This window comes from Bombina bombina, chromosome 2 (assembly GCF_027579735.1).
Source record: "Bombina bombina isolate aBomBom1 chromosome 2, aBomBom1.pri, whole genome shotgun sequence".
NCBI classification, from domain to species: Eukaryota; Metazoa; Chordata; class Amphibia; order Anura; family Bombinatoridae; genus Bombina; species Bombina bombina.
In genome coordinates this window covers 1,430,418,956-1,430,444,946 of record NC_069500.1, presented here as the reverse complement: position 1 = coordinate 1,430,444,946, position 25,991 = coordinate 1,430,418,956, and the positions used below count along the sequence as shown (strand labels likewise).

At 40.7% G+C, this 25,991-nt stretch overlaps 1 protein-coding gene across 1 annotated transcript in view; it reads right to left on the bottom strand.

Moving 5' to 3' along the window:
• The window catches only part of LOC128647602 (vomeronasal type-2 receptor 26-like), a 264,129-nt gene that overhangs the window by 82,983 nt on the left and 155,155 nt on the right, over positions 1-25,991 (bottom strand). Inside the window, exon 4 of the mRNA XM_053700358.1 lies at positions 10,089-10,178. Within this exon, the coding sequence (XP_053556333.1) occupies positions 10,089-10,178 (90 nt within the window). The remainder of the gene's footprint in view (positions 1-10,088; positions 10,179-25,991) is intronic.

Genomic DNA, 25,991 nt, shown 5'->3' with positions numbered 1-25,991 from the left:
GTTAATATCAAATGTGTTTTATTATCAGGATTTTTATTTTTAACTTTTAATAAGTCTGCTCTAGGAGTAGTATATGATCTTTTTGGGGCTTTTTTGATGGATCTTTTACTGTATCCTCTAGAGAGTAACCTGCTTTCAAGTTCTAATGCTCTTGTTTTGAAAGTTTTCTCTTCAGAGAAATTACGTATCATCCTTAGGAATTCACCAACTGGTAAAGATTTTGTAGTGTTGGGAGCATTGTCACTTGTTGCGTATAGCACATTATTCGTAGCTGTCTCTTTTCTGAAAAGATCTGTACTCAAGCATCCATTACTTTCTTTATGGATTCATACATCTAGAAAGGAGACTTGGGTTAGACTTTTTTCGTATGTGAGTTTGATATTCAAGTTATTCTTGTTTAGTGTTTTTAGGAACATCTCCAGTTCTACTTCTGCCCCTTCCCATATAAACAGAATATCATCAATATACCTAATCCATAAAGGGATATTCTGGGTATATTGATCATTGTTATCAGTGAATACAGCTGTTTGCTCCCACTAGCCTAGAAATAAATTGTTGTAGGTGGGTGCGCACGCAGTACCATGGCTGTACCTTGTGTTTGCAAATCAAATTTGTTATTAAACAGGAAGAAGTTTTTAGTGAGGACAAATTGTAGTAAATCCATCACAAATTGATTATGTTCATCCCTTTCTTTGGTAGACATGTCAAGAAAATATCTCACTGCTTGTAGTCCTAATTTGTGATTGATGCTAGTGTACAGTGATTCTACATCTGCTGTAACTAGCCAAGTATCTTTAGAAATATTAATATCCTCAATTTGTTGTAATACTTCCATGGTATCTCTTACATAAGAGGGAAGTTGGGTTAGGAACTGTCTCAGTCTTAGATCAATATATTGACTGGCTTTTTCAGTTAGGTTTTCATTACCTGAGACTATCGGGCGGCCCGGAGGTTGTTTCTGATTTTTATGGACTATAGAGATGAGGTAAAACGTGGCAATTTTTGGATGAGATGTAGTTAGGAATTTCTTCTCTTTGTTGGTAATTATTAAATTTTTCTTAGCTGTTTCAATAAGTTTTTTTTTTTAATATTGTTTTACAATTGATTATAGCAGCTTACTCTTGGTTTCGAGACATTTATTGATATGGAAGGTTCTGGTTATAGTGGAGATTTGGAGAATCTAAGGGTGAGTACATGCACTGTATTTTGGCATAATATGTTTAGAAATAAATGTAGCAATTCAACATAGTTGAAAGATAGGTTTTTTTGGGGGGGTTTTTTAACAATTTTTTATTGAGGTTCAATTCAAGGCATATTTACAAGAAATGTCAAGAAACACTATAAAGAGAAAAATAACTGCACGGTACAAAGCCAAAATAAGTCTAAGAATGAATATGGTACACAGTTACTTTCCATGACATAGCATAATCGTATAATATACATCATTTGCCATTTAAACTATATACCCACTCACTGAATTTAGAGGCCACTTTTGGACCTCACAACTGTGCAAAAAGTATACCTCTATAGCAGGTAATCTCAGGTAGAAGGAATCTCGTTTTACTTTTCTTATTATGTTATGTAAACTATCAAGGAATATATATAGAGTATACATAGATAACTTAAACTATTAAATGCATAACACAGGTGATAGGGATATTGTAAGACCTCTATAAGATACATCAGCCAATAGGATTGAGCTCGCATTCTATTGGCTGTTGCAATCAGCCAATAGAATGCAAGCTCAATTCTATTGGCTGATCTTCAAGGGGTTAGTGTTAGGTTTTATTAAGGGGGGATTGGGTGGGTTTTAGAGTAGGGTTGGGTATGTGTGTGGTGGGTTTAAATGTTGGGGGGGGGTATTGTATTCTTTTACAGGTAAAAGAGCTGATTACTTTGGGGCAATGCCCCGCAAAAAGCCGTTTTAAGGGCTATTTGTAATTTAGTGTAGGGTAGGGAATTTTATTATTTTGGGGGACTTTCTTATTTTATTAGGGGGATTAGATTAGGTGTAATTAGTTTTAAAAAAATTGTAATAATTTTTTTATTTTCAGTAATGTAGTGTTTGGGTTTTTTATACTTTAGTGTATTTAATTTAATTGTAATTATTTGTAGTTAGTTTAGGTAATTAATTTAATGATAGTGTAGTGTTAGGTGTAATTGTAATTTAGGTTAGGATTTATTTTACAGGTAAATTTGTACTTATTTTAACTAGGTAGTTATTAAATAGTTAATAACTATTTAATAACTATTGTACCTAGTTAAAATAAATACAAAGTTGTAGGTAAAATAAAATTAAAACCTAAATTAGCTACAATGTAACTATTAGTTATATTGTAGCTATCTTAGGGTTTATTTTATAGGTAAGTATTTAGTTTTAAATAGGATTAATTTATTTAATTGTAGTAATTTTATTTCAATTATATTTAAGTTAGGGGGTGTTAGACTTAGGTTTAGGGGTTAATAAATGTAATATAGTAGCGGCGACAATGGGGGCGGCAGATTAGGGGTTAATAAATGTAGGTAGGTTGCGGCGACATTGGGGGGCAGATTAAGGGTTAATAAATAATATGTAGGTGTCGGCGATGTTGGGGGCATCAGATTAGGGGTTTATAGGGATAATGTAGGTGGCGGTGGTGTCCGGAGTGGCAGATTAGGGGTTAAAAATATAATGCAGGTGTCGGCGATGTCAGGGGCGGCAGATTAGGGGTTAATAAGTGTAAGATTAGGGGTGTTTAGACTCGGGGTTCATGTTAGGGTGTTAGGTGTAGACATATTTTTTATTTCCCCATAGGAACGAACGCTGCTTTTTTGCAGGTGTTAGTTTTTTTTTCAGCTGAATCTGCCCCATTGTTTCCTATGGAGAAATCATGCACGAGCGCGTTTAGCCAGCTTACCGCTACCGTAAGCAGCGCTGGTATTGAGGTGAGATGTGGAGCTAAATTTTGCTCTACGCTCACCTTTTTGTGGATAACGGCGGCTTAAAAAAAAACATAATACCAGTCTTAAGTGAGCGGTGAAAAAAAAATGCTCGTTAGCAACGCACCTCTGTTACCGCAAAACTCGTAATCTCGGCAATAGATAGATAGATAGATAGATAGATAGATAGATAGATGGATAGATATACAGTAAATTGAACCAAAACACAGATGTCTGTAGAAATATTTATTTCTGAATAAACAGACCATATAATGTTATGTGCTGAGCATTGGAATGTGAAATATTCATATTTTCATGTTGAGTTAGTGCAAATGAGAATATGCAATAGTTTTTGCGCAAGACTGCAGAGTTGTTTCCACTTATTTTTCTCAATTGACTACTATGGTTGAAAATGTGAACGCACACTGGATATTCTAACTACAGATTTTTGAGCTAGTTATATAAAGATCACTACATAGTAACATAACATGTAATGCAGGTGTCTGTATCACATAAAGATCACTACATAGTAACATAACATTTAATGTAGGTGTCTGTATCACATACAGATCACTATATAGTAACATAACATGTAATGTAGGTGTCTGTATCACATAAAGATCACCACATAGTAACATAACATGTAATGTAGGTGCCTGTATCACATAAAGATCACTACATAGTAACATAACATGTAATGTAGGTGTCTGTATCACATAAAGATCACTACATAGTAACATAAAATGTAATGTAGGTGTCTGTATCACAAAAAGATCACTATATAGTAACATAACATGTAATGTAGGTGTCTGTATCACATACAGATCACTATATAGTAACATAACATGTAATGTAGGTGTCTGTATCACAAAAAGATCACTACATAGTAACATAACATGTAATGTAGGTGTCTGTATCACATACAGATCACTATATAGTAACATAACATGTAATGTAGGTGTCTGTATCACATAAAGATCAGTACATAGTAACATAACATGTAATGTAGGTGTCTGTGTCACATAAAGATCAATACATAGTAACATAACATGTAATGTAGGTGTCTGTATCACATAAAGATCAGTACATAGTAACATAACATGTAATGTAGGTGTCTGTATCACATAAAGATTATTACATAGTAACATAACATGTAATGTAGGTGTCTGTATCACATAAAGATCAGTACATAGTAACATAACATGTAATGTAGGTGTCTGTGTCACATAAAGATCAATACATAGTAACATAACATGTAATGTAGGTGTCTGTATCACATAAAGATCACTACATAGTAACATAACATGTAATGTAGGTGTCTGTATCACATAAAGATCACTACATAGTAACATTACATGTAATGTAGGTGTCTGTGTCACATAAAGATTACTACATAGTAACATAACATGTAATGTAGGTGTCTGTATCACATAAAGATCATGACATAGTAACATAACATGTAATGTAGGTGTCTGTGTCACATAAAGATCCTTACATAGTAACATAACATGTAATGTAGGTGTTTGTATCACATAAAGATCACTACATAGTAACATAACATGTAATGTAGGTGTCTGTATCACATAAAGATCACAACATAGTAACATAACATGTAATGTAGGTGTCTGTATCACATAAAGATCACTGCATAGCAACATGACATGTAATGTAGGTGTCTGTATCACATAAAGATCACGACATAGTAACATAACATGTAATGTAGGTGTCTGTGTCACATAAAGATCACTACATAGTAACATAACATGTAATGTAGGTATCTGTATCACATAAAGATCACTACATAGTAACATAACATGTAATGTAGGTGTCTGTATCACATAAAAATCACTACATAGTAACATAACATGTAATGTAGGTGTCTGTATCACATAAAGATCACTACATAGTAACATAACATGTAATGTAGGTGTCTGTATCACATAAAGATCACTACATAGCAACATGACATGTAATGTAGGTGTCTGTATCACATAAAGATCACTACATAGTAACATAACATGTAATGTAGGTGTCTGTATCACATAAAGATCACTACATAGTAACATAACATGTAATGTAGGTATCTGTATCACATAAAGATCATTACATAGTAACATATCATGTAATGTAGGTGTCTGTATCACATAAAGATCACTACATAGTATTATATGTAATGTAGGTGTCTGTATCACATAAAGATCACTACATAGTAACATAACATGTAATGTAGGTGTCTGTATAATATAAACATCACTACATAGTAACATAAAATGTAATGTAGGTGTCTGTATCACATAAAAATCCCTACATAGTAACATACAGTGTAATGTAGGTGTCTGTATCACATAAAGATCATTACATAGTAACATATCATGTAATGTAGGTGTCTGTATCACATAAAGATCAGTACATAGTGACATAACATGTAATGTAGGTGTCTGTGTCACATAAATATCACTACATAGTGACATAACATGTAATGTAGGTGTCTGCATCACATAAGGATCATTACATAGTAACATAACATGTAATGTAGGTGTCTGTAACACATAAAGATCACTACATAGTATTATATGTAATGTAGGTGTCTGTATCACATAAAGATCACTACATAGTGACATAACATTTAATGTAGGTGTACGTATCACATAAAGATCACTACATAGTAACATAACATGTAATGTAGGTGTCTGTATCACATAAAGATCACTACATAGTAACAAAACATGTAATGTAGGTGTCTGTAACACATAAAGATCACTACATAGTATTATATGTAATGTAGGTGTCTGTATCACATAAAGATCACTACATAGTGACATAACATGTAATGTAGGTGTATGTATCACATAAAGATCACTACATAGTAACATAACATGTAATGTAGGTGTCTGTATTACATAAAGATCAGTACATAGTGACATAACATGTAATGTAGGTGTCTGTGTCACATAAATATCACTACATAGTGACATAACATGTAATGTAGGTGTCTGCATCACATAAGGATCATTACATAGTAACATAACATGTAATGTAGGTGTCTGTAACACATAAAGATCACTACATAGTAACATAACATGTAATGTAGGTGTCTGTAACACATAAAGATCATTACATAGTAACATAACATGTAATGTAAGTGTCTGTATCACATAAAGATCACTACATAGTAACATAAGATGTATTGTAGGTGTCTGTTTCACATAAAGATTATTACATAGTAACATAACATGTAATGTAGGTGTCTGTTTCACATAAAGATTATTACATAGTAACATAACATGTAATGTAGGTGTCTGTTTCACATAAAGATTATTACATAGTAACATAACATGTAATGTAGGTGTCTTTGTCACATAAAGATGACTACATAGTAACATAAATGTGTAATGTAGGTGTCTGTATCACATAAAGATCACTACATAGTATTATAATATGTAATGTAGGTGTCTGTATCACATAAAGATCACTACATAGTAACATACCATGTAATGTATGTGTCTGTATCACATAAAGATCATTACATAGTAACATAACATGTAATGTAGGTGTCTGTATCACATAAAGATCACTACATAATAAAATAACATGTATTGTAGGTGTCTGTATCACATGAAGATCACTGCATAGTAACATAAACATGTAATGTAGGTAAAAAACAAACAGTCCCTCTCCGCTTTCAGAAATTGAGCGAATTAAAATGTGAATAAATCCAGGTCAGTCCATAAAGTATAACATACAAAAAACTTTATTGGAATTCTTTAAAAATAGAAGGAAGGCAAACTCCAAATGAATGTACTGAGTGGACAACATGGAGCAAAGTAAAAGTCTGACCAGAATGAATGTACTGAGTGGACAACATGGAGCAAAGTAAAAGTCTGACCAGAATGAATGCACTGAGTGGGCAACATGGAGCAAAGTAAAAGTCTGACCAGACTTTTACTTTGCTCCATGTTGCCCACTCAGTACATTCATTTGGAGTCTGCCTTCCTTCTATTTTTAAAGAATTCCAATAAAGTTTTTTGTATTTTATACTTTATGGGCTGACCTGGATTTATTCACATTTTAATTCGCTCAATTTCTGAAAGCGGAGAGGGACTGTTTGTTTTTTATTAACTGTGGAGTACAGGGACTCCACCCCACTCTTTATACCTCCGCTGTTCAGTCTTTGGAATCATATCAAGGGAGAGCCGCACACCACAGTGGGTGTTTTCAGAGGCGGGACCTTAGAAGCTTGCACACAGAGTACAGGGATGAGACGTTTGAATCAGCTGTGTTACGCTGACAGCTACATCGGATTTAACAGGCTCCGCTTCCTTGGATTGCTACAGGTACAAGACGCTACAACCAGCTGTGGGACTTTAGAAGCCTGCGTATAGAGTACAGAGACAAGATGCTTGAATCAGCTGTACTACACTGACAGCTACATCGGTTGTAACAAGCTCCGCTTCCTTGGACCGCTACAGGTACGAGACGCTACAATCAGCTGTGGAACGCTGACAATCACATTAGGCATAATAGGTACTATTGGAGTTTAACATTCTACCGACTGCAGAGGAGGCAAACAGTTTTCCCGGACAACCACAGCTTTACATATTGAAGTGGATGTTCATCTCCGGATATGAATGTTTGCCGGTGCAGTAAGTAACTTTCTATATCTTTTATGTGATTGCCTATGTGTCAGTGGAGGCCTGTGTATACATACCAGTATCAGTTTTGACATATAGTGACTTTTGACAATATGTTGTTGGCTTGTCTCAGGATTTAACAGATTACCCGGGACTTTCTCTTGTCTTGACTACCGGATGGGATAGTTAACCTGTACGTTATCACTCATTTGTCATAGTTCACTCATTCGTCATAGACCAGGCTCAGTACTGATACTGATACTGCTGTTTCAACTACAAAATACAAAGATAGAATATACAGGGCCGGTGCTAGGATTTTTGGCCACACAGGCGAGGATACATTTTGCCGCCCCCCCCCCCAATTACATACCATCCCATTGCTAGTTAAAGGAATATGAAATCCAATTTTTATTTGTTCATGATTCAGATAGAGCATGCAATTTTAAGCAACTTTCTAATCAACTCCTATTATCAAATTTTCTTCGTTCTCTTGGTATCTATATTTGAAAAGCAGGATTGTAAACTTAGGAGCCGGACCATTTTTGGTTCAGCATCCTGGGTAGCGCTTGCTGAAAGGTGGCTAAATGCAAATTAAACAGTGTTAGTGCTGCATTTTTATTAGAATCATGATAAGCATAGCATTTCTTTAAAATGCCATCTATATAAAATGCAGTAAGTTAAATGTTAACCCCTTGAGGGCTAAAATGTATTGCAGAGCAACCAAGAGGTTAAATATTATATACATTTATAATTAACCTTCCTTTACAGGTTATTTATTCTGTCTCTCATAAATCAGCTTGCATATTTATTTCCCCCACAACACTAATTGTTAATACATAAATTTGGTACTGATAGGTTAGTATGTGTGCACACCCTAGTTGGGAATCATTGCTCTATACAAACACTGACTTTAACAGGATTAAATAATATTTGAAAAATATGTTGTTTAAAAGCATGTGCATAATTTAATTTAGTCAAATTTAACATTGATTATTTATCTGACCTGATAGTTTTCATGTACTAAAGAGAAAAAAAAGGCAGGAAGGCAGCACAAAAAAACCCAAACAACTTTATTTGAAGGCTAAAACATAGCTATGTTTTAGCTTTCAAATAAAGGTTATTTTCTACTTTTTTGGAGTGCTGCCTTTCTGCATTTTTTTTTTCTATAACACATGAAAACTCCTGGGATCTAAAAGGGGAAGATCTAAAAGGCATTGCACCCTGCACTATTGTTTAAATTCTTTGGACAAAACTTAAAGCCCTGCAGAGTAATTCTAGGTCCTCATAAGGTCAGAGCATGCATGATATATTTGATCCAACATTAATAACCCAGTATGGTTTACCTAAGTAACCCCACTTACCCAGTAGCATCACTAGGGTTGGTGTCACCCCCTTCTTAGGAATAAAATATAGCTTTATATATATATATATATATATATATATATATATATATATATAATGTCAATTAAATTGGCTATAGCTGTTGTATATTAGAATATTAGAATAATTGAAACTTTAAACTAAGATGGTAATGTAAAATGTTTACAACCCTATGCAATTTAAATAACTAGTTTTTATTTTAGGGGGGTTGGCTATGGTGTTTAATTGAATACATTCTGTACATTTTAAACTGATTTGTATATCATGTACATTTCTAAAAATAGCAGGTTAAAAAAAATTATAAAAGAAACAAAATAAATCCTCAAAAAAACCCAGAAAAAGTATTTGAAATGGTTCCTTTCCATTGTTACAAAAAATGTAAAACAAGTATAAATCTCAATATGAAAACACCAGAAACAAAATGGTTAACTACTGCATTGCATATTTGTAAGTGAGTTAACAACTAAATTGTCAGGAATGAGGTGGCGTGTATTGAACCTGGCATTTGTTGGACCTTTTAATTCTCTCCTCAAACCAGGGCATTTTTAGGACACTCACACACATACATACACATTTTATATATACATATATACATACATATATACATACACACACCCGTATACACACAAACACATACATACAAATATATATATATATATATATATATATATACACACATGTACATACACAGGCACATATACACACACTTACAAGCACACAGATATACACACACATATGCATACATACACACACACATACGTACATACCCAGACAGATATATACACATATACATACACACACATATAAACATATACCCAGTAACATACTGTATACATACACATACATACACAATGTACATACCCAGACACACATACATACATACACACACACACATGTACATACCCAGACAGATATATACACACACATATATACATACAGACACACATACATCTACTTACACACACACACACACACACACACACATATATACATATACCCAGTAACATACTGTATACATACACAACAATGTACATACCCAGACACACATACATACACACATACATACAGACAGCTGCTTCAATTAAAAGCCAATGGACTATAGTCATAAACAGCAGCAGTAAACAAATCTTATAATAGATATTCAGATTATAAAATTACCTTGATCTGTTCCATAGACATAGACAGTCCAGAGACCAGCAGCCAGAAGGAGTGTTGTGTTGTCTGACACATTCTCACTGACAGCTTTCCCTCTTGAAATCACGCAGCCACATCAGTTTTAACCTTTAATTTTTTACTACCCTTCCTCCCGATTCACATGTGGAGTAGCCAAGCAGAATTTATAGCCGTTACTTACAGAGCAGCTATCAGTAAAGTTTGTAACCTGATAGCTGCTCTGTAAGTAACAGCTATAAATCAGAACACACAGAAAACACTAACACTTCTCCTATAACCAGGGCTGCTGCATCATGGCCATGTGCTTTATATGAAGATAAAGTCACGTGCAGTGCAGTGTTTTGCCGCAATAAAAAAAAAACAACAATAGTTACTTTGGACTGGCGCAGGGCAAGCCCTGATGTCACTCATCCCCTGAGCATGTCACCCCACGGTCCGCACACCCTGCCAATGACGCCACTGCACTTACCCAGATCTTTGTCAGTCACTTTTCAAAGATCTTCTTTGCAGCTTGATGCCTGGTGCTGCTCCTTCCCGCTCTCTAGTTCCTCTGTGCTCTGTCCTGCACAGCCTGGCTGGCTCCTCCCCCTTCCTCTCCGGTCATGTTCCTTCTGCTTCTGCTGTGTGTGTGACTAAAAGGAACATGACCGATGACCTGGCAGTGGCTGGAACTGGAATGTGTAGCAGTCTAGCAGAATGGGGTATTGGGGTGGTGATGCATGGTGGAGCCGACACATGTGGTGCTTCAGACAGAGCACAGGGAGGGCACACATATTTCTCAAAAAGCCCATCCAGGCCAGCAGACACAGTAAACATACACAAATGTAAAAAAAAAAAAAGATCAATGTGTTGCTGCTCCAAGTTTGCGCCCCACCTGCTGGGCGCCCTAAGGCCATCGCCTAACTGGCCTTATGCCTTAAGCCGGGCCTGAAAATATAGTATATAATACAAAGTGAAAAATTAACACTTAAAACTAAAACCAAGAACTGATACTCTCCTTTTAGATAAGACTGCAGCCTTCTTACAGTCTCTCCTCTATGACTGTCTTGATCAAATGGCAATAGAAAAATCTATAACTGAATAGAAACTCAAATTGGCCAAAGGTTGTCCAATATGTAAAGACAAACAAAGTAGTAACTTACTCCATATAAAGGAGAATCCGGCTTGCCACAGCAGAGAAGAATACCAAATGTTTTCCAAATATGTTAAAAAGATATATTTATTGGCTCAACGCGTTTCAACTTGCAACAAGTCTTTCTCAAGAGCAGAATAAAATTTGATAAAAGCTTTTATCAAATTGTATATATTTGGATATATCTTGAATACTTGTTCTGGGGATTTCCATTGCCTAGAAATACATCTCACCGCAGCTGAACTCCTACAATATATGGAGTGAGTATACTGCACTTATATTTCTTGGTATTTTCCTGCACCTCAAGCCCTTTTTTCTCTTCATCATTTAGAGAAATATTACTCCACAGACCAGCGCCATCTATTTTTCTATTGCTGTTTCAACTACCACACAGGTGGACACCGGAAGAACTTGGTTAACAGTACTGTTTTTCTTCTTTTTGTCTTGTTATTACACCAAGCTTACTAGCTGGCAGTAACGGTAATACTACTGCTGCTGCTGTTTTAATTACCATACAGGTGGATATCGGAAGATCTTGTCTAACAATACTGTTTTCCTTCTTGCCTTGTTTATAACATCATGCTTACTAGTTAGTAATAATGGTACACACTTATAACCACTAGTGCAGTTAATCCCTGGCTGCGCACTGTATATATATAAGCGTATTCAAAGCATAATACACTAAATTGCTAAGCTGTCATAGGTCTCAAGCCAGCCCCATATTGATACTTTCCTTTCGTCCATTTTTATATGTAATGTAGGTGTCTATGTCACTTAAAGACACAGTGTTATACGACCATTTACATATACTAATCTGCAATAATGGAACAACAAATGGCCTCACAGTTCTATTCCCTTGATAGAGCTTTTGACAGAGCACTAAATAGTCTGGAATTTGAAAGTATATTCTAACTCAGTAGAACAAACTCGCATTGGGAGATTTGTCCTTCGAGATGGAAGTTCTGCAAATTAAAGAAACACAAATCAATTAGACTGTCAGGGTGCCAGGAATCAGACTGAGACAGGGAGTGCAAAATTAATCACACCTTTATTAATAGCAAAAAATAATAAAAAGTCCACAAGTCAAATAACAAGCCAGGAGTCAAAACCAGAGCTGGTAGTCAGACGGGCCGAGTCAGGAGCCAAAGCGAATAGTCAGATGAGCCGGAATCAGGAACAAGGAAAACATCAGGAACAAGCCAGGGATCAGGAACCAGGAAGGACGTCAGGCAGCCAGGTAATACCACAGGTGCTCTCACAAACATGTCTGAGACAATGCAAAGCCAAAGCATACTGAACACAGGCCCTTTAAATAATAAGTGATGACATCACAATTCTGAGACTGCATCCTGTCTCACATGGATGATGCACACCAGTCTGGCCATAAAAGGAAGTGCAGGAAATGAGCAGCAACCCCCATAATGCACCACAGTCAGGAAGAGAGGTGAGTAAAATGTCTGCCAGCAGCAGATGGCAAACACAACAGGGAAAAAACCCTGACAGTACCCTCCCCTCAACGACCCCTCACCCGCGGGAGGACAAAAGGCGTATTGTGGAAACGGGCATGGAAGGCACGGAGGAGGGAGGGAGCATAAACATCAGAGGAGGGAACCCATGAATGCTCCTCCGGACCATAGCCCCTCCAGTGAACCAAATACTGTATGCAGCCCCTGGACATATGAGAGTCAATAATGCAGCTGACCTCATACTCCACATGGTTGTCAACAAAGATAGGATGGGGACAAGGCAACACAGTGGTAAACCGATTACAAACCAATGGTTTCAAGAGAGAGACATGAAAAACATTGGAAATGCACATAGCAGGTGGAAGGTCAAGAGCGTAGGCCACAGGATTAACCCGTCGGAGTATTCAAAAAGGACCAACATAACGGGGAGCCAATTTATTGGAAGGCACACAAAGGTTTAAGTTGCAGGAGGACAGCCAAACTCTCTCACCAACCTGGTAGGAAGGTGCGGGCAGACGCCTGCGATCAGCCTGGAACTTTTGGCGCTGCACAGAACAATGAAGGCAATCCTGAATCTGCACCCACGTGGAACGGAGTTGCCAGAGATGCTCGTCCAAAGCCGGAATACCCTGAGACATGAAGGAATCGGGCAACAAGGATGGTTGAAACCCATAATTCACCATGAACGGGGATAACTTGGAGGAAGGATTAATAGCACTATTACAAGCAAACTCTGCCCAAGGTAACAGTTCAGACCAATTATTGTGGTGATCTGAGACATAGCAATGGAGGAACTGTTCCAGAGCTTGATTAGACCGTTCCGCAGCCCCATTGGATTGAGGGTGATATGCCGAGGAGAAGGAAAGCTGGATCCCCATTTGAGCACAAAAGGAACGCCAAAATCTGGAGACAAACTGGCTTACCCGGTCCAACACTATCTCCTTGGGTAACCCATGTAAACGGAAGACCTCCCAGGCAAAAATTGAAGCAAGCACCTGAGCGGTAGGCAGCTTCATCAAGGGAATGCAATGTGACATTTTAGAAAAATGGTCAACCACCATAAGGATAACAGTATTGCCATTGGAAACAGGGAGCTCGACAATGAAGTCCATAGAAAGATGTGTCCAAGGACGCTCACCATTAGCAATAGGTTGAAGAAGACCCACAGGAAGACGCCGAGGAGTCTTATTCTGTGCACAAACTGAGCAGGAGGCAACATACGCAGCAACATCAGAACGAAGACCTGACCACCAGAATTGTCGAGTGACCAAATCATTTGGTTCTTGCCTGGGTAATCTGCTGCTTTAGGATAGTGGTAAGTGTGCAAAAGTTTAGAGAAAGATTCTCAGCAACAAAACACTTACCACTAGGTTTCTCAGGAGGTGCATTGGTTTGTGCAGCCAGGATCTCCTCCCCCAAGGGAGAAGTCAAATTAGTATGTATGGTAGCCATAATATGGTACGTAGAGTAGCCGAAATATGGTCAGGAGGTATAACAGGAGTAAGTACAGACTCCGCCTTGGACAAAGGTGAAAATTGTCGAGAGAGGGCATCAGCCCTAACATTCTTACTACCAGGCAGGTAGGAGACCACATAATTAAACCGAGACAAAAATAGTGCCCATCTGGCCTGTTGGGGTGACAAATGTTTTGCTTCAGATAGATAAGTTAAACTCTTGTGGTCAGTAAGAATGAGCACTGGAATGCTAGTACCCTCGATAAGATGCATCCATTCCTTAAGTGCCAAAATTATGGCCAGTAAATCCCTGTCGCCAATTTCATAATTGCACTCCACTGGAGACAATTTCTTAGTGAGGAAACCACACGGATGCAAGGAACCATCAGGCGTAGGACGTTGAGACAAGAGGGCACCTATTCCAGTCTCAAACGCATCGACCTCAAGAATGAAAGGCAGGACAGGGTTAGAATGAGCCAGAACTGGAGCGGCAGCAAAGGCAGTCTTAAGACTATCAAAGGCCTTAATGGCAGTAGGCGACCAATGGAGTGGATCATTCTCTTTACGGGTCATGTCTGTGATAGGTTTTACCAAGGAAGAAAAGTTTTTAATAAACTTTCAATAGTAATTGGCGAACCCCAAAAAACATTGAATAGGCTGAAGACCAACTGGACGAGGCCACTGCAGAACTGCAGATAACTTGTCAGGATCCATGGAGAACCCTGCAACGGAGGTAACATAACCTAGGAAGGTTACTTGAGTCTGATGGAACTCACATTTCTCGAGTATACAAAACAGTTCATTCTCACGTAGTCTCTGAAGAACCCGATGATGAGCTCAAGTGTGGGTGTGTATGAGGATGTCATCTAAGAACACCACAACACACTGTTGCAACAAATCTCTCAGGACTTCATTAATAAATTCCTGAAAAACAGCAGGAGCATTACATAGGCCAAAGGGCATTACAAAATACTCATAATGCCTGCTCCTGGTGTTAAATGCTGTTTTCCATTCGTGTCCCTCCTTAATCCTAACGAGATTGTATGCTCCTCTCAAATCAAGTATAGTAAAGACCGTAGCTCCCTTGAGGCGGTCAAAGAGTCCCGTAATGAGCGGAATAGGGTAAGCATTCTTAATGGTAAGGCGATTAAGACTCCTATAATCGATACATGGTCTTAACTTGCCACCCTTTTTCTTCACAAAGAAGAAGCCAGCCCCTGCAGGAGAGCAGGATTTGCAGATGAACCGCCATGACAGAGCATGGGCAACATACACCTCCATAGCACAATTCTCTGCAACAGACAGAGGGTACACCCAGCCCCGAGGAGGAATGGCTCCGGGTTGCAGGTCTATGACACAATCGTAAGACCGGTGAGGAGGCAACGTACCGGCACGCACTTTGTCAAACACATATAGGAACTCTCGGTACTCCTCTGGTAATTGAGATACCGAAGAAGTGCACAAGACTTTAACTGGTTTCCGAAGACAAGTGGGAATACATTGCAGGGACCACGACAAAATTTTGGACCTGCGCCAGTCGAGACTGGGATTGTGCTTTTGGAGCCAGGGATAACACAGAACAACCAGAAAATGCGGAGAGTTTATCACCTGGAACTGGAGGGTTTCAAAATGGAGAGCCCCAACAGCCATGGACAACGGAGCAGTTTCATGAGTAACGAGTGCGGGCTGAAGGGGCTTGCCATCAATGGCCTCAATAGCAAGTGGAACGGATCGAGGCAAAACAGGAATGGAGTGCTTTGATACAAAAGCACTGTCAATGAAATAGCCCGCAGCACTTGAGTCAACAAGAGCCTGAGTGACTATGGAGGAGTCCACCCAGGAAAGGACAACTGTGACCAAAGGTTTCTTCTTAAGTGGTTGCGGGGATGAGGATAAACCACCCAAGGTCTGCCGCCCGACAGGACCTTAGGTGTGAGCGTTTCCTGGCCATGTAGGACAAGACTTCAAAAGGTCACCCTGTAAAACACAATAGAGGCAGAGCCCCTCCCTCCTCCTAAAGGCCCTCTCCGCCGTGGAGAGATGCATGAATCCCAACTGCATCAGCTCAGCAGTACCTGGTGACTCGGGACCAGGAGGCATGGGAGGAGAGGGAGGCATGGGTGGGAACAAACACGTAGGAGACAATGGAACAGGAGGCTTCCGCAAGCGCTCCTTGAAAGAGGGCCTCTCTCTGAGTCTGATGTCAATTAGGATCAAAAGCCTCTCTCTGAGTCTGATGTCAATTAGGATCAAAAAAGACACCAATGCCTCAAGATCCTCTGGTAAATCTCTGGCAGCAACTTCGTCTTTAATTGCATAAGAGAGCCCATCAAAGAAGGAGTAAACAAGGGTTTCATTGTTCCAACCTACCTCTGCAGCAAGCATACGGAACTGAATAGCATACTGAGCAACAGATCTTGTACCTTGCTGAATGGATATGAGTCGTTTAGCAGCAGAGGAGGAGCGAGCCAGAACATCAAATACCCTTCGAAAGGAGGCCACAAATTAAGGGTAATTTGAAATCACAGGTTTATTAGCCTCCCACAAGGGATTAGCCCAAGCAAGAGCTGTGTCAGAGAGTAACGAGATGATAAATCCCACCTTAGCTCTGTCAGAGGGAAACGCCTGAGGTAACATCTCAAAGTAAATGCCCACTTGGTTCAAAAACCCTCTGCACTGAATAGGATTGCCTCCATATTGCTGAGGTAGAGGTGCAGAACCGGACATGCTCCTGGTAGGCATAGGTGCAGCAGTGGAAACAGGAGCAGCCATAACTTGTGGGACACTTTGTGCAGTGCGAGTCAGCAGGGTTTGCAGGGCTAGTGCAAATTTATCCAAGCGGTGATCCTGTACATCCATCCTGGAAATGAGGGCAGGTAAAGGTGGATGATTAGCAGCATCAGGATTCATGGCCTTTGCGTAATATCAGGGTGCCAGGAATCAGACTGAGACGAGAAGTGCAAAAATAATTACACCTTTATTAATAGCAAAAAATAATAAAAAGTCCACAAGTCAAATAACAAGCCAGGAGTCAAAACCAGAGCTGGTAGTCAGACGAGCCGAGTCAGGAGCCAAAGCATATAGTCAGACGAGCCGGAATCAGGAACAAGGAAAACAGCAGAGTCAGGAACAAGCCAGGGATCAAGGATCAGGAACCAGGAAGGACGTCAGGCAGCCAGTTAACACACAGGAACTCTCACAAACAGGTCTAAGACAACGCAAAGGCAAAGCATACTGAACAGAGGCCCTTTAAATAATAAGTGATGACATCACAATTCTGAGACTGCATCCTGTCTCACATGGATGATGGACACCAGTCTGGCCATAAAAGGAAGTGCAGGAAATGAGCAGCATTAGTGATGTCGCGAACAGTTCACCGGAGAACAGTTCCCGGCGATCTTAGCTTTTGCCGAGTCGGGCGAACATATGCAATGTTCGATCCGCCCCCTATTCGTCATCATTGAGGAAACTTTGACCCTGTATCTCACAGTCTGCAGACACATTTGAGCCAATCAGCAGCAGACACTCCCTCCCAGACCCTCCCAGCTCCTGGGCAGCAGCCATTTTAGATTCATTACGATCCTGCATTCTTAGTGAGAGGAGGTTTAGTGCTGCTGCTCTTGATTTTATAGGGAAATAGATAGCTAGGCTAGTGTATTTAGTGTCCACTACAGTCCTGAAGGACTCATCTAATCTCTGCTGTAAGGACAGCACCCCAAAAAGCCCTTTTTAGGGCTAGAACTTCAGTCTTTTTTTTTTTTTATTGCATTTGCCTGCCTGTCAGCATGTGTGTGAGGCTCACAGCATATACTGTGATTAATTGCTCTGTGCCACCACTGATATCTGGTTAACGTTAGTGTAAATTTAAAAAAAAAAAACTTTTACATCATTTTGCTAGTGTAATCTAATTTCATTTTCCATCAGGGCTGTGTGTCAGGCCCACATCATATACTGTGATTAATAGCTCTGTTTTCCACCACTTATATCTGGTGTAACATTAGTGTAAATTAAAAAAAAAAAAACTTTTACATCAGTCTGCTATTGTTATTTAATTTTAGTTGCCAGGCCAGCATGCCACTAGTGCCAGCCTGTGTAAGGGCCTAAGGGAACATTAGTGTAAATTTAAAAAAAAAAAAAAATTTACATCAGTCTGCTATTGTTATTTAATTTTAGTTGCCAGGCCAGCGTGCCACTAGTGCCAGCCTGTGTAAGGGCCTAAGAGAACATTAGTGTAAATTTAAAAAAAAAAAAACTTTTACATCAGTCTGCTATTGTTATTTAATTTCAATTTCCATCAGGCCTGTGTGTCAGGCCCACAGCATATACTGTGCCTATACTGTAAAAACCTAATCACTGAAGGGGGCGCTCAAGATGCAGTATAATCATTAATCTAGAACAAAAGTATATATGATGGGGCAATGTTAAGCTATCATAGATGAGTATATACACAATAAAGGCAGAAAACAGTAAATTATTAGATACTGTAGTGAAAATACACTTGCAATTGTGAAAAAATTAGACAGTCCTTTATATGTTCTTCAAAGGATAACGATTGCTGTAGCGGCTGCCTCCTCCTCACTGGATGGTCCAGGTGGTAGTATATAAGATAAAACAGAATGGAGGGGCGCCTCATGTGTGGTATCATCTATTAATTAAAAACGAGTCACAGAACTATTGCCAAATGGGACTCACAAATTTGGAGAGCACACTTATGTGCTGGTAGGGGCGGGCTGCAGAATTAGAAAGGTGTAACAGCTCACCCACTTGAAGGCGCTCTAGGCGTAAGATGGTGGTGCTATAAGGGAGACAAGAAATACGGGCACCACATGTGCAGACTATTAATGGTACAACCACAACAGATTCCTTAATGTGGAGGGTACTCACATATTCCCAGAGCACACCAATGTGCTTGTAGAAGCAGGCTGCAGATTGGTAGAGGTGTGGCAGCTCACCCAAACTCTAGGTATCTTGATATTTGTATGATAATGTGTTCCCTCAGGTGCTGGGCTGGTCTCTCATAGGTGAACAATGGCAGATGGTGGGTAGAAATGAATCCACTCAAAGGATAAAAGATATATCCAAATTTATTTAAAAAAGCATAAAAGTTTAAAAACAACAGCACAATGATTGCTGATGAGAGTGGATAACAGGGTGTCCAATAATCACCCAATCATGCAACGCGTTTCACGGTTCACAGACCGTTTCATCAGGCATAAAAACGATGAAACGGTCTGTGAACCGTGAAACGCGTTGCATGATTGGGTGATTATTGGACACCCTGTTATCCACTCTCATCAGCAATCATTGTGCTGTTGTTTTTAAACTTTTATGCTTTTTTAAATAAATTTGGATATATCTTTTATCCTTTGAGTGGATTCATTTCTACCCACCATCTGCCATTGTTCACCTATGAGAGACCAGCCCAGCACCTGAGGGAACACATTATCATACAAATATCAAGATACCTAGAGTTTGGGTGCCACACCTCTACCAATATGCAGCCTGCTTCTACAAGCACATTGGTGTGCTCTGGGAATATGTGAGTACCCTCCACATTAAGGAATCTGTTGTGGTTGTACCATTAATAGTCTGCACATGTGGTGCCCGTATTTCTTGTCTCCCTTATAGCACCACCATCTTACGCCAAGAGCACCTTCAAGTGGGTGAGCTGTTACACCTTTCTAATTCTGCAGCCCACCCCTACCAGACATAAGTGTGCTCTCCAAATTTGTGAGTACCCATTTGGCAATAGTTCTGTGACTCGTTTTTAATTAATAGATGATACCACACATGAGGCGCCCCTCCATTCTGTTTTATCTTATATACTGTGCCTAATTGCTCTGTTTTCCACCACTTATATCTGGTGTAACATTAGTGTAAACAGTCTGCTATTGTTATTTAATTTTAGTTGCCAGGCCAGCATGCCACTAAACCCAGCCTGTGTGTCAGGCTCCCAGCATATACTGTGCCTACTTCCATCCTCAGTGCCACCACTCCTATCTGGTGTAACATTAGTTTAAATTTTGTAAAAGAAAACTTTTACATCAGTCTGCTTGTGTTATTTAATTGCAGTTGCCAGGCCAGCCTGCCACTAGTGCCAGCCTGTGTGTCAGGCTCCCAGCATATACTGTGCCTACTTCCATCCTCAGTGCCACCACTCCTATCTGGTGTAACATTAGTGTAACTTTTTTTTAAAAAAAACTTTTACATCAGTCTGCTAGTGTATTATTTAATTGCAGTTGCCTATCTGCCAGCGTGTGTGCCAGGCCCACTTTCCAACTAGTGCCACAAATCATATTTGTTACAACAGAAGTGTAAATATTTTAAATAAAAACTTTTTTGACTGTGAAACATCAGTCAGCTAGTGCAATCTAATTGCAGTTGCCTGCCTGCCAGCGTGTTTGCCAGGCCCACTTGCCAACTAGTGCCATCACTCATATTTGTTATAACAGTAGTGTAAATATTTAATAAAAAAACTTTTTTGACTGTGAAACATCAGTCTGCTATTGTAATCTAATTGAAGTTGCCTGCCTGCTAGCGTGTGTGCCAGGCCCACTTGCCAAGTTAGTGGCACCAGTCATATTTGTTGTAACAGTAGTGTAAATATTTTAAAAAAAAACTTTTTTGACTGTGAAACATCATTCAGCTACTGTAATCTAATTGCAGTTGCCTGCCTGCCAGCGTGTGTGCCAGTCCCACTTGCCAACTAGTGCCACCACTCATATTTGTTATAATAGTAGTGTAAATATTTAAAAAAAAATAATTTTTGACTGTTAAACATCAGTCTGCTAGTGTAATCTAATTGAAGTTGACTGCCTGCCAGCGTGTGTGCCAGGCCTACTTGCCAACTAGTGCCACCAATCAGATTTGGTGTAACAGTAGTGTAAATATTTAAATAAAAAAAAATTTGGACTGTGAAACATCAGTCTGCTATTGTAATCTTATTGCATTTCCTGTCTGCCAGCGTCTGTGCCAGGCCCACTTGCCAAGTTAGTGGCACCACTCATATTTGTTGTAACAGTAGTTTTAATATTTAAAAAATAAACATTTTTGACTGTGAAACATCAGTCTGCTTTTTTGTGTCAGGCTCACAGCGTATACAGTGCCCACTTGCCCAGTGCCACCACTCATATCTTGTTTAATAGTAGTGTAAGTGTACATTTAAAAAAAAAAAAAAATTTGGATTGTGAAACATCAGTCTGCTTTTTTGTGTCCGGCTCACAGCGTATACTGTGCCCACTTGCCCAGTGCCACCACTCATATTTTGTTTAATAGTAGTGTAAGTGTACATTTTAAAAAAAATGACAGGCAGTGGCAGGCCACCCCGCAGGTGCCGTCGTGGTTGTGGTGCTGTGATTCCCATAGACCCTACAACTTTGCACAGTGTTCAGAGGCCATGTGCCATGAACGCGAAAAGTTCTGAGGAGGACCTAGTTGAATGGCTAACACAGGACACCCAATCTTCTACAGCTTCCGCTCCTAACCTTGACGCACCATCCACCTCCAGCTTAGCTGCGGGCACCTCTCAAGTGACCAGTGCCACTCTCCCGCCTGCCGCCACCACCAACACTAGCACCACAGCGGCTTCACTTGATCTGTCAGAGGAGTTATTGACACATCAGTTGGAAGAAATGAGTGATGCGCAACCATCATTGACAGAGGATGTAGATAACAGTGATATGTCTCAGTCAGGCAGCATTACAGACATGGACGTACGGTGTGATGATGATGGTGATGTTTTACCCACTGCTGCTTCCTTTGTTGATTTGTCAGATACAAGTGAAGCGGTTGATGATGATGCGTCCGTGGATGTCACGTGGGTGCCCGCTAGAAGAGAAGAAGAAGAGGGGGAAAGTTCATATAGGGAGACAGAGAGGAGGAGGAGGAGGAGGAGACGAGTTGGAAGCAGGGGGAGGTCGTCGCAATGAGCTAGTGGCACAGTCAGACAGCATGCATCAGCACCCGGGGTCAGCCAGACAGCACGCCAATCAACGCATGCTGTTGCCACCACCAGAATGCCGTCATCGCAGAGATCAGCAGTGTGGCATTTTTTTTGTCTGTCTGCCTCTGACAACAGCAATGCCATTTGCAACCTGTGCCAAAAGAAACTGAGTCATGGGAAGTCCAACACCCACCTAGGTACAACTGCTTTGCGAAGGCACATGGTCTCACATCACAAACGCAGATGGGATGAACACATGAATAGAAGCAGCACACAAACTCAAAGCCGCCATCCTCCTCCTGGTCCAGCATCTTCAGCCACATCAACCACTGCTGTCCTCCTTGCCCTCTCTCAACCATCCACCACTCAGTCTCTCTTACGTAGCAGTTCATGGTCATCTGCCCACAGTCAGGTGTCTGTCAAGGACATGTTTGAGTGTAAGAAGCCAATTTCCCAAAGTCACCCCCTTGCCCGGCGACTGACAGCTGGCTTGTCTGAACTCGTAGCCCGCCAGCTTTTACCATACAAGCTGGTGGAGTCTGAGGCATTCAAAAAATTTGTAGCTATTGGGACACCGCAGTGGAAGGTACCCGGCCGAAATTTCTTTTCACAAAAGGCAATCCCCAACCTGTACTCGATTGTGCGAAAGGAAGTAATATCATGTCTGGCACACAGCGTTGGGGCAAGGGTCCATCTGACCACTGATAGCTGGTCTGCAAAGCATGGTCAGGGCAGGTATATCACCTACACTGCGCATTGGGTAAACCTGCTGACAGCTGACAAGCATGGAATGTGTGGCTCTGCAGAGGAGTTGGTGACACCGCCATGACTTGCAGGCAGGCCTGCTGCTACCTCCTCTACTCCTCCTACTCCATCCTCTTCCATAACCTCTTCCTCGGCTGAGTCCTCTTCTGCTGCTGCATCTTGCTCCACATCAACGGCACCCCCCCAGCTCCCCAGGTACTATTCAACATCCCGGATACGGCAGTGTCACGCCGTCTTGGGGTTGACTTGCCTGAAAGCCGAGAGTCACACCGCACCAGCACTCCTGTCCGCCCTGAATGCACAGGTGGATCAGTGGCTAACTCCGCACCAACTGGAGATTGGCAAAGTTGTTTCTGACAATGGAAGTAATTTGGTGGCGGCATTGAAATTGGGCAAGTTGACACATGTGCCGTGCATGGCACATGTGTGTAATCTGATTGTACAACGCTTTGTGCATAAGTACCCAGGCTTACAGGACGTCCTGAAGCAGGCCAGGAAGGTGTGTGGCTATTTCACGCATTCCTACATGGCCATGGCGCACTTGTCCGATATCCAGCGTCGAAACAACCTGCCAGTGAGGTGCTTGCTTTGCGACAACCTGACACGTTGGAATTCAACACTCCTAATGTTCGACCGCCTGCTCCAACAAGAAAAAGATGTTAACGAGTATTTGTATGACCGGGGTGCTAGGACAGCCTCTAGGGAGCTGGGGATTTTTTTGCCACGTTACTGGACGCTCATGCACAATGCCTGTCGGCTTATGCATCCTTTTGAGGAGGTGACAAACCTAGTCAGTCGCACCGAAGGCACCATCAGTGACATCATACCATGTTTCCTGGAGCGTGCCCTGCGAAGAGTGCTGGATCAGGCCGTAGATGAGCGTGAAGAGGAAGAGTTGTGGTCTCCATCAACACCAGAAACAGCCTTATCTGCATTGCTTGCTGGACCAGCGGCAACGCAGGAAGAGGATTGTGAGGAAGAGGAGTCAGAGGAGGAATGTGGCTTTGAGGAGGAGGAGGAAGACCAAACACACCAGGCATCCCAGGGTGCTCGTTGTTGTCACCTATCTGGTACCCGTGGTGTTGTACATGGCTGGGGGGAAGAAGATACCTACAGTGAGATCAGTGAGGACGAGGAACGGGACATGATTAGCTCGGCATCCAACCTTGTGCAAATGGAGTCTTTCATGCTGTCGTGCCTGTTGAGGGACTCTCGTATAAAAAAGCTGAAGGAGAAAGACCTGTACTGGGTGTTCACGCTACTAGACCCCCAGTGTAAGCATAAAGTTACTGAAATGTTACCAAATTCACGCAAGTCGGAAAGGATGGAGCAGTTCCAAAATAAATTAAAAGTATGCTTTACACAGCGTATAAGGGTGATGTCACAGCACAACGGGAATTTAACAGGGGAAGAGATGAAAGTAATCCTCCTCCCACGACCACACCGGCAAAGACAGAACGCTTTCCAGACGTGTTGTTGATGGAGGACATGCAGACCTTTTTAACTCCTATGCATCGTCACAGCCCTTCGGGATCCAGCCTCAGAGAAAGACTCAACCGACAGGTAGCAGACTACCTAGCATTAACTGCGGATCTCGACACTCTGAGGAGCGATGGACCCCTTGACTACTGGGTGTGCAGGCTTGACCTGTGGCCTGAGCTATCCCAATTTGCAATCGAACTTCTGGCCTGCCCCGCTTCAAGTGTCCTGTCAGAAAGGACCTTCAGTGCAGCAGGAGGTATTGTCACTGAGAAGAGAAGTCGCCTAGGTCAAAAAAAGTCTTGATTATCTCACCTTTATTAAAATGAATGAGGGATGGATCCCGAAGGGACTGACATTGTGCGATACATTAGATTAAAAAAGGCCTGATGAGATGAGCTGCCTTGGGCTACAAATGGTACACATGCTGCTGTATTTTATCTTCGAATGGCGGATGACTTGCGTGACTTACCCGCCAACAACTATGGTTCAAGCCGCAATGTTTTAGGGCACTTTCTAACTGTCAAACAAACATCAATTTTTCAGGCCGCTGCTACAGCAGCGGCTGCAACAATACCTAAATTTTCAGGCAGTTTTACATGCCTAATTTTTCTGGCCTCTGGTGCTGCACTGTGGCTACAAAACCCAAACCAAAAAAAGGCACATAACAGTGATTAAACTGTTAAGAATAGTACTACTTAACACAACCTTACCATAGGTCTCAGACCGCATGTCTTATTGTTATATTTTGTAAGGGTCATTATATATCATGCAGGCCATATAGACCTCCCCCGATAGGGGGAGTAAAAGGGATTAAACTGCTAAGAATAGTACTACTTAACACAACCTGACCATGGGTCTCAGACCGCATGTCTTATTGTTATATTTTGTAAGGGTCATTATATATCATGCAGGCCATATAGACCTCCCCTGATAGGGGGAGTAAAAAGGCATTAAACTGCTAAGAATAGTACTACTTAACACAACCTTACCATGGGTCCCAGACAGCATGTCTTATTGTTATATTTTGTAAGGGTCATTATATATCATGCAGACCATACACACCACCCCCGATAGGGGAAGTAAAAGGGATTTAAAGTGCTAAGAATAGTACTACTTAACACATCCTGACCATGGGTCCCAGACCGCATGTCTTATTTTTATATTTTGTAAAGGTCATTATATATCATGCAGGCCATATAGACCTCCCCCGATAGGGGGAGTAAAAGGGATTAAAGTGCTAAGAATAGTACTACTTAACACAACCTTACCATGGGTCCCAGAACGCATGTCTTATTGTTATATTTTGTAAGGGTCATTATATATCATGCAGGCCATACCGACCTCCCCCGATAGGGGGAGTAACAGGGATTAAACTGCTATGAATAGTACTACTTAACACAACCTAGTTACAATGGGTCCCAGACCGCATGTTTTATTGGTATACTTTCTCAGGGTAATCATGCAGGCCATATAGACCTCCCCCGATAGGGGGAGTAACAGGGATTAAACTGCTAAGAATAGTACTACTTAACACAACCTAGTTACCATGGGTCCCAGACCGCATGTTTTGTTGTTATACTTTGTCAGGGTAATCATGCAGGCCATATAGACCTCCCCAGATAGGGGGAGTAACAGGTATTAAACTGC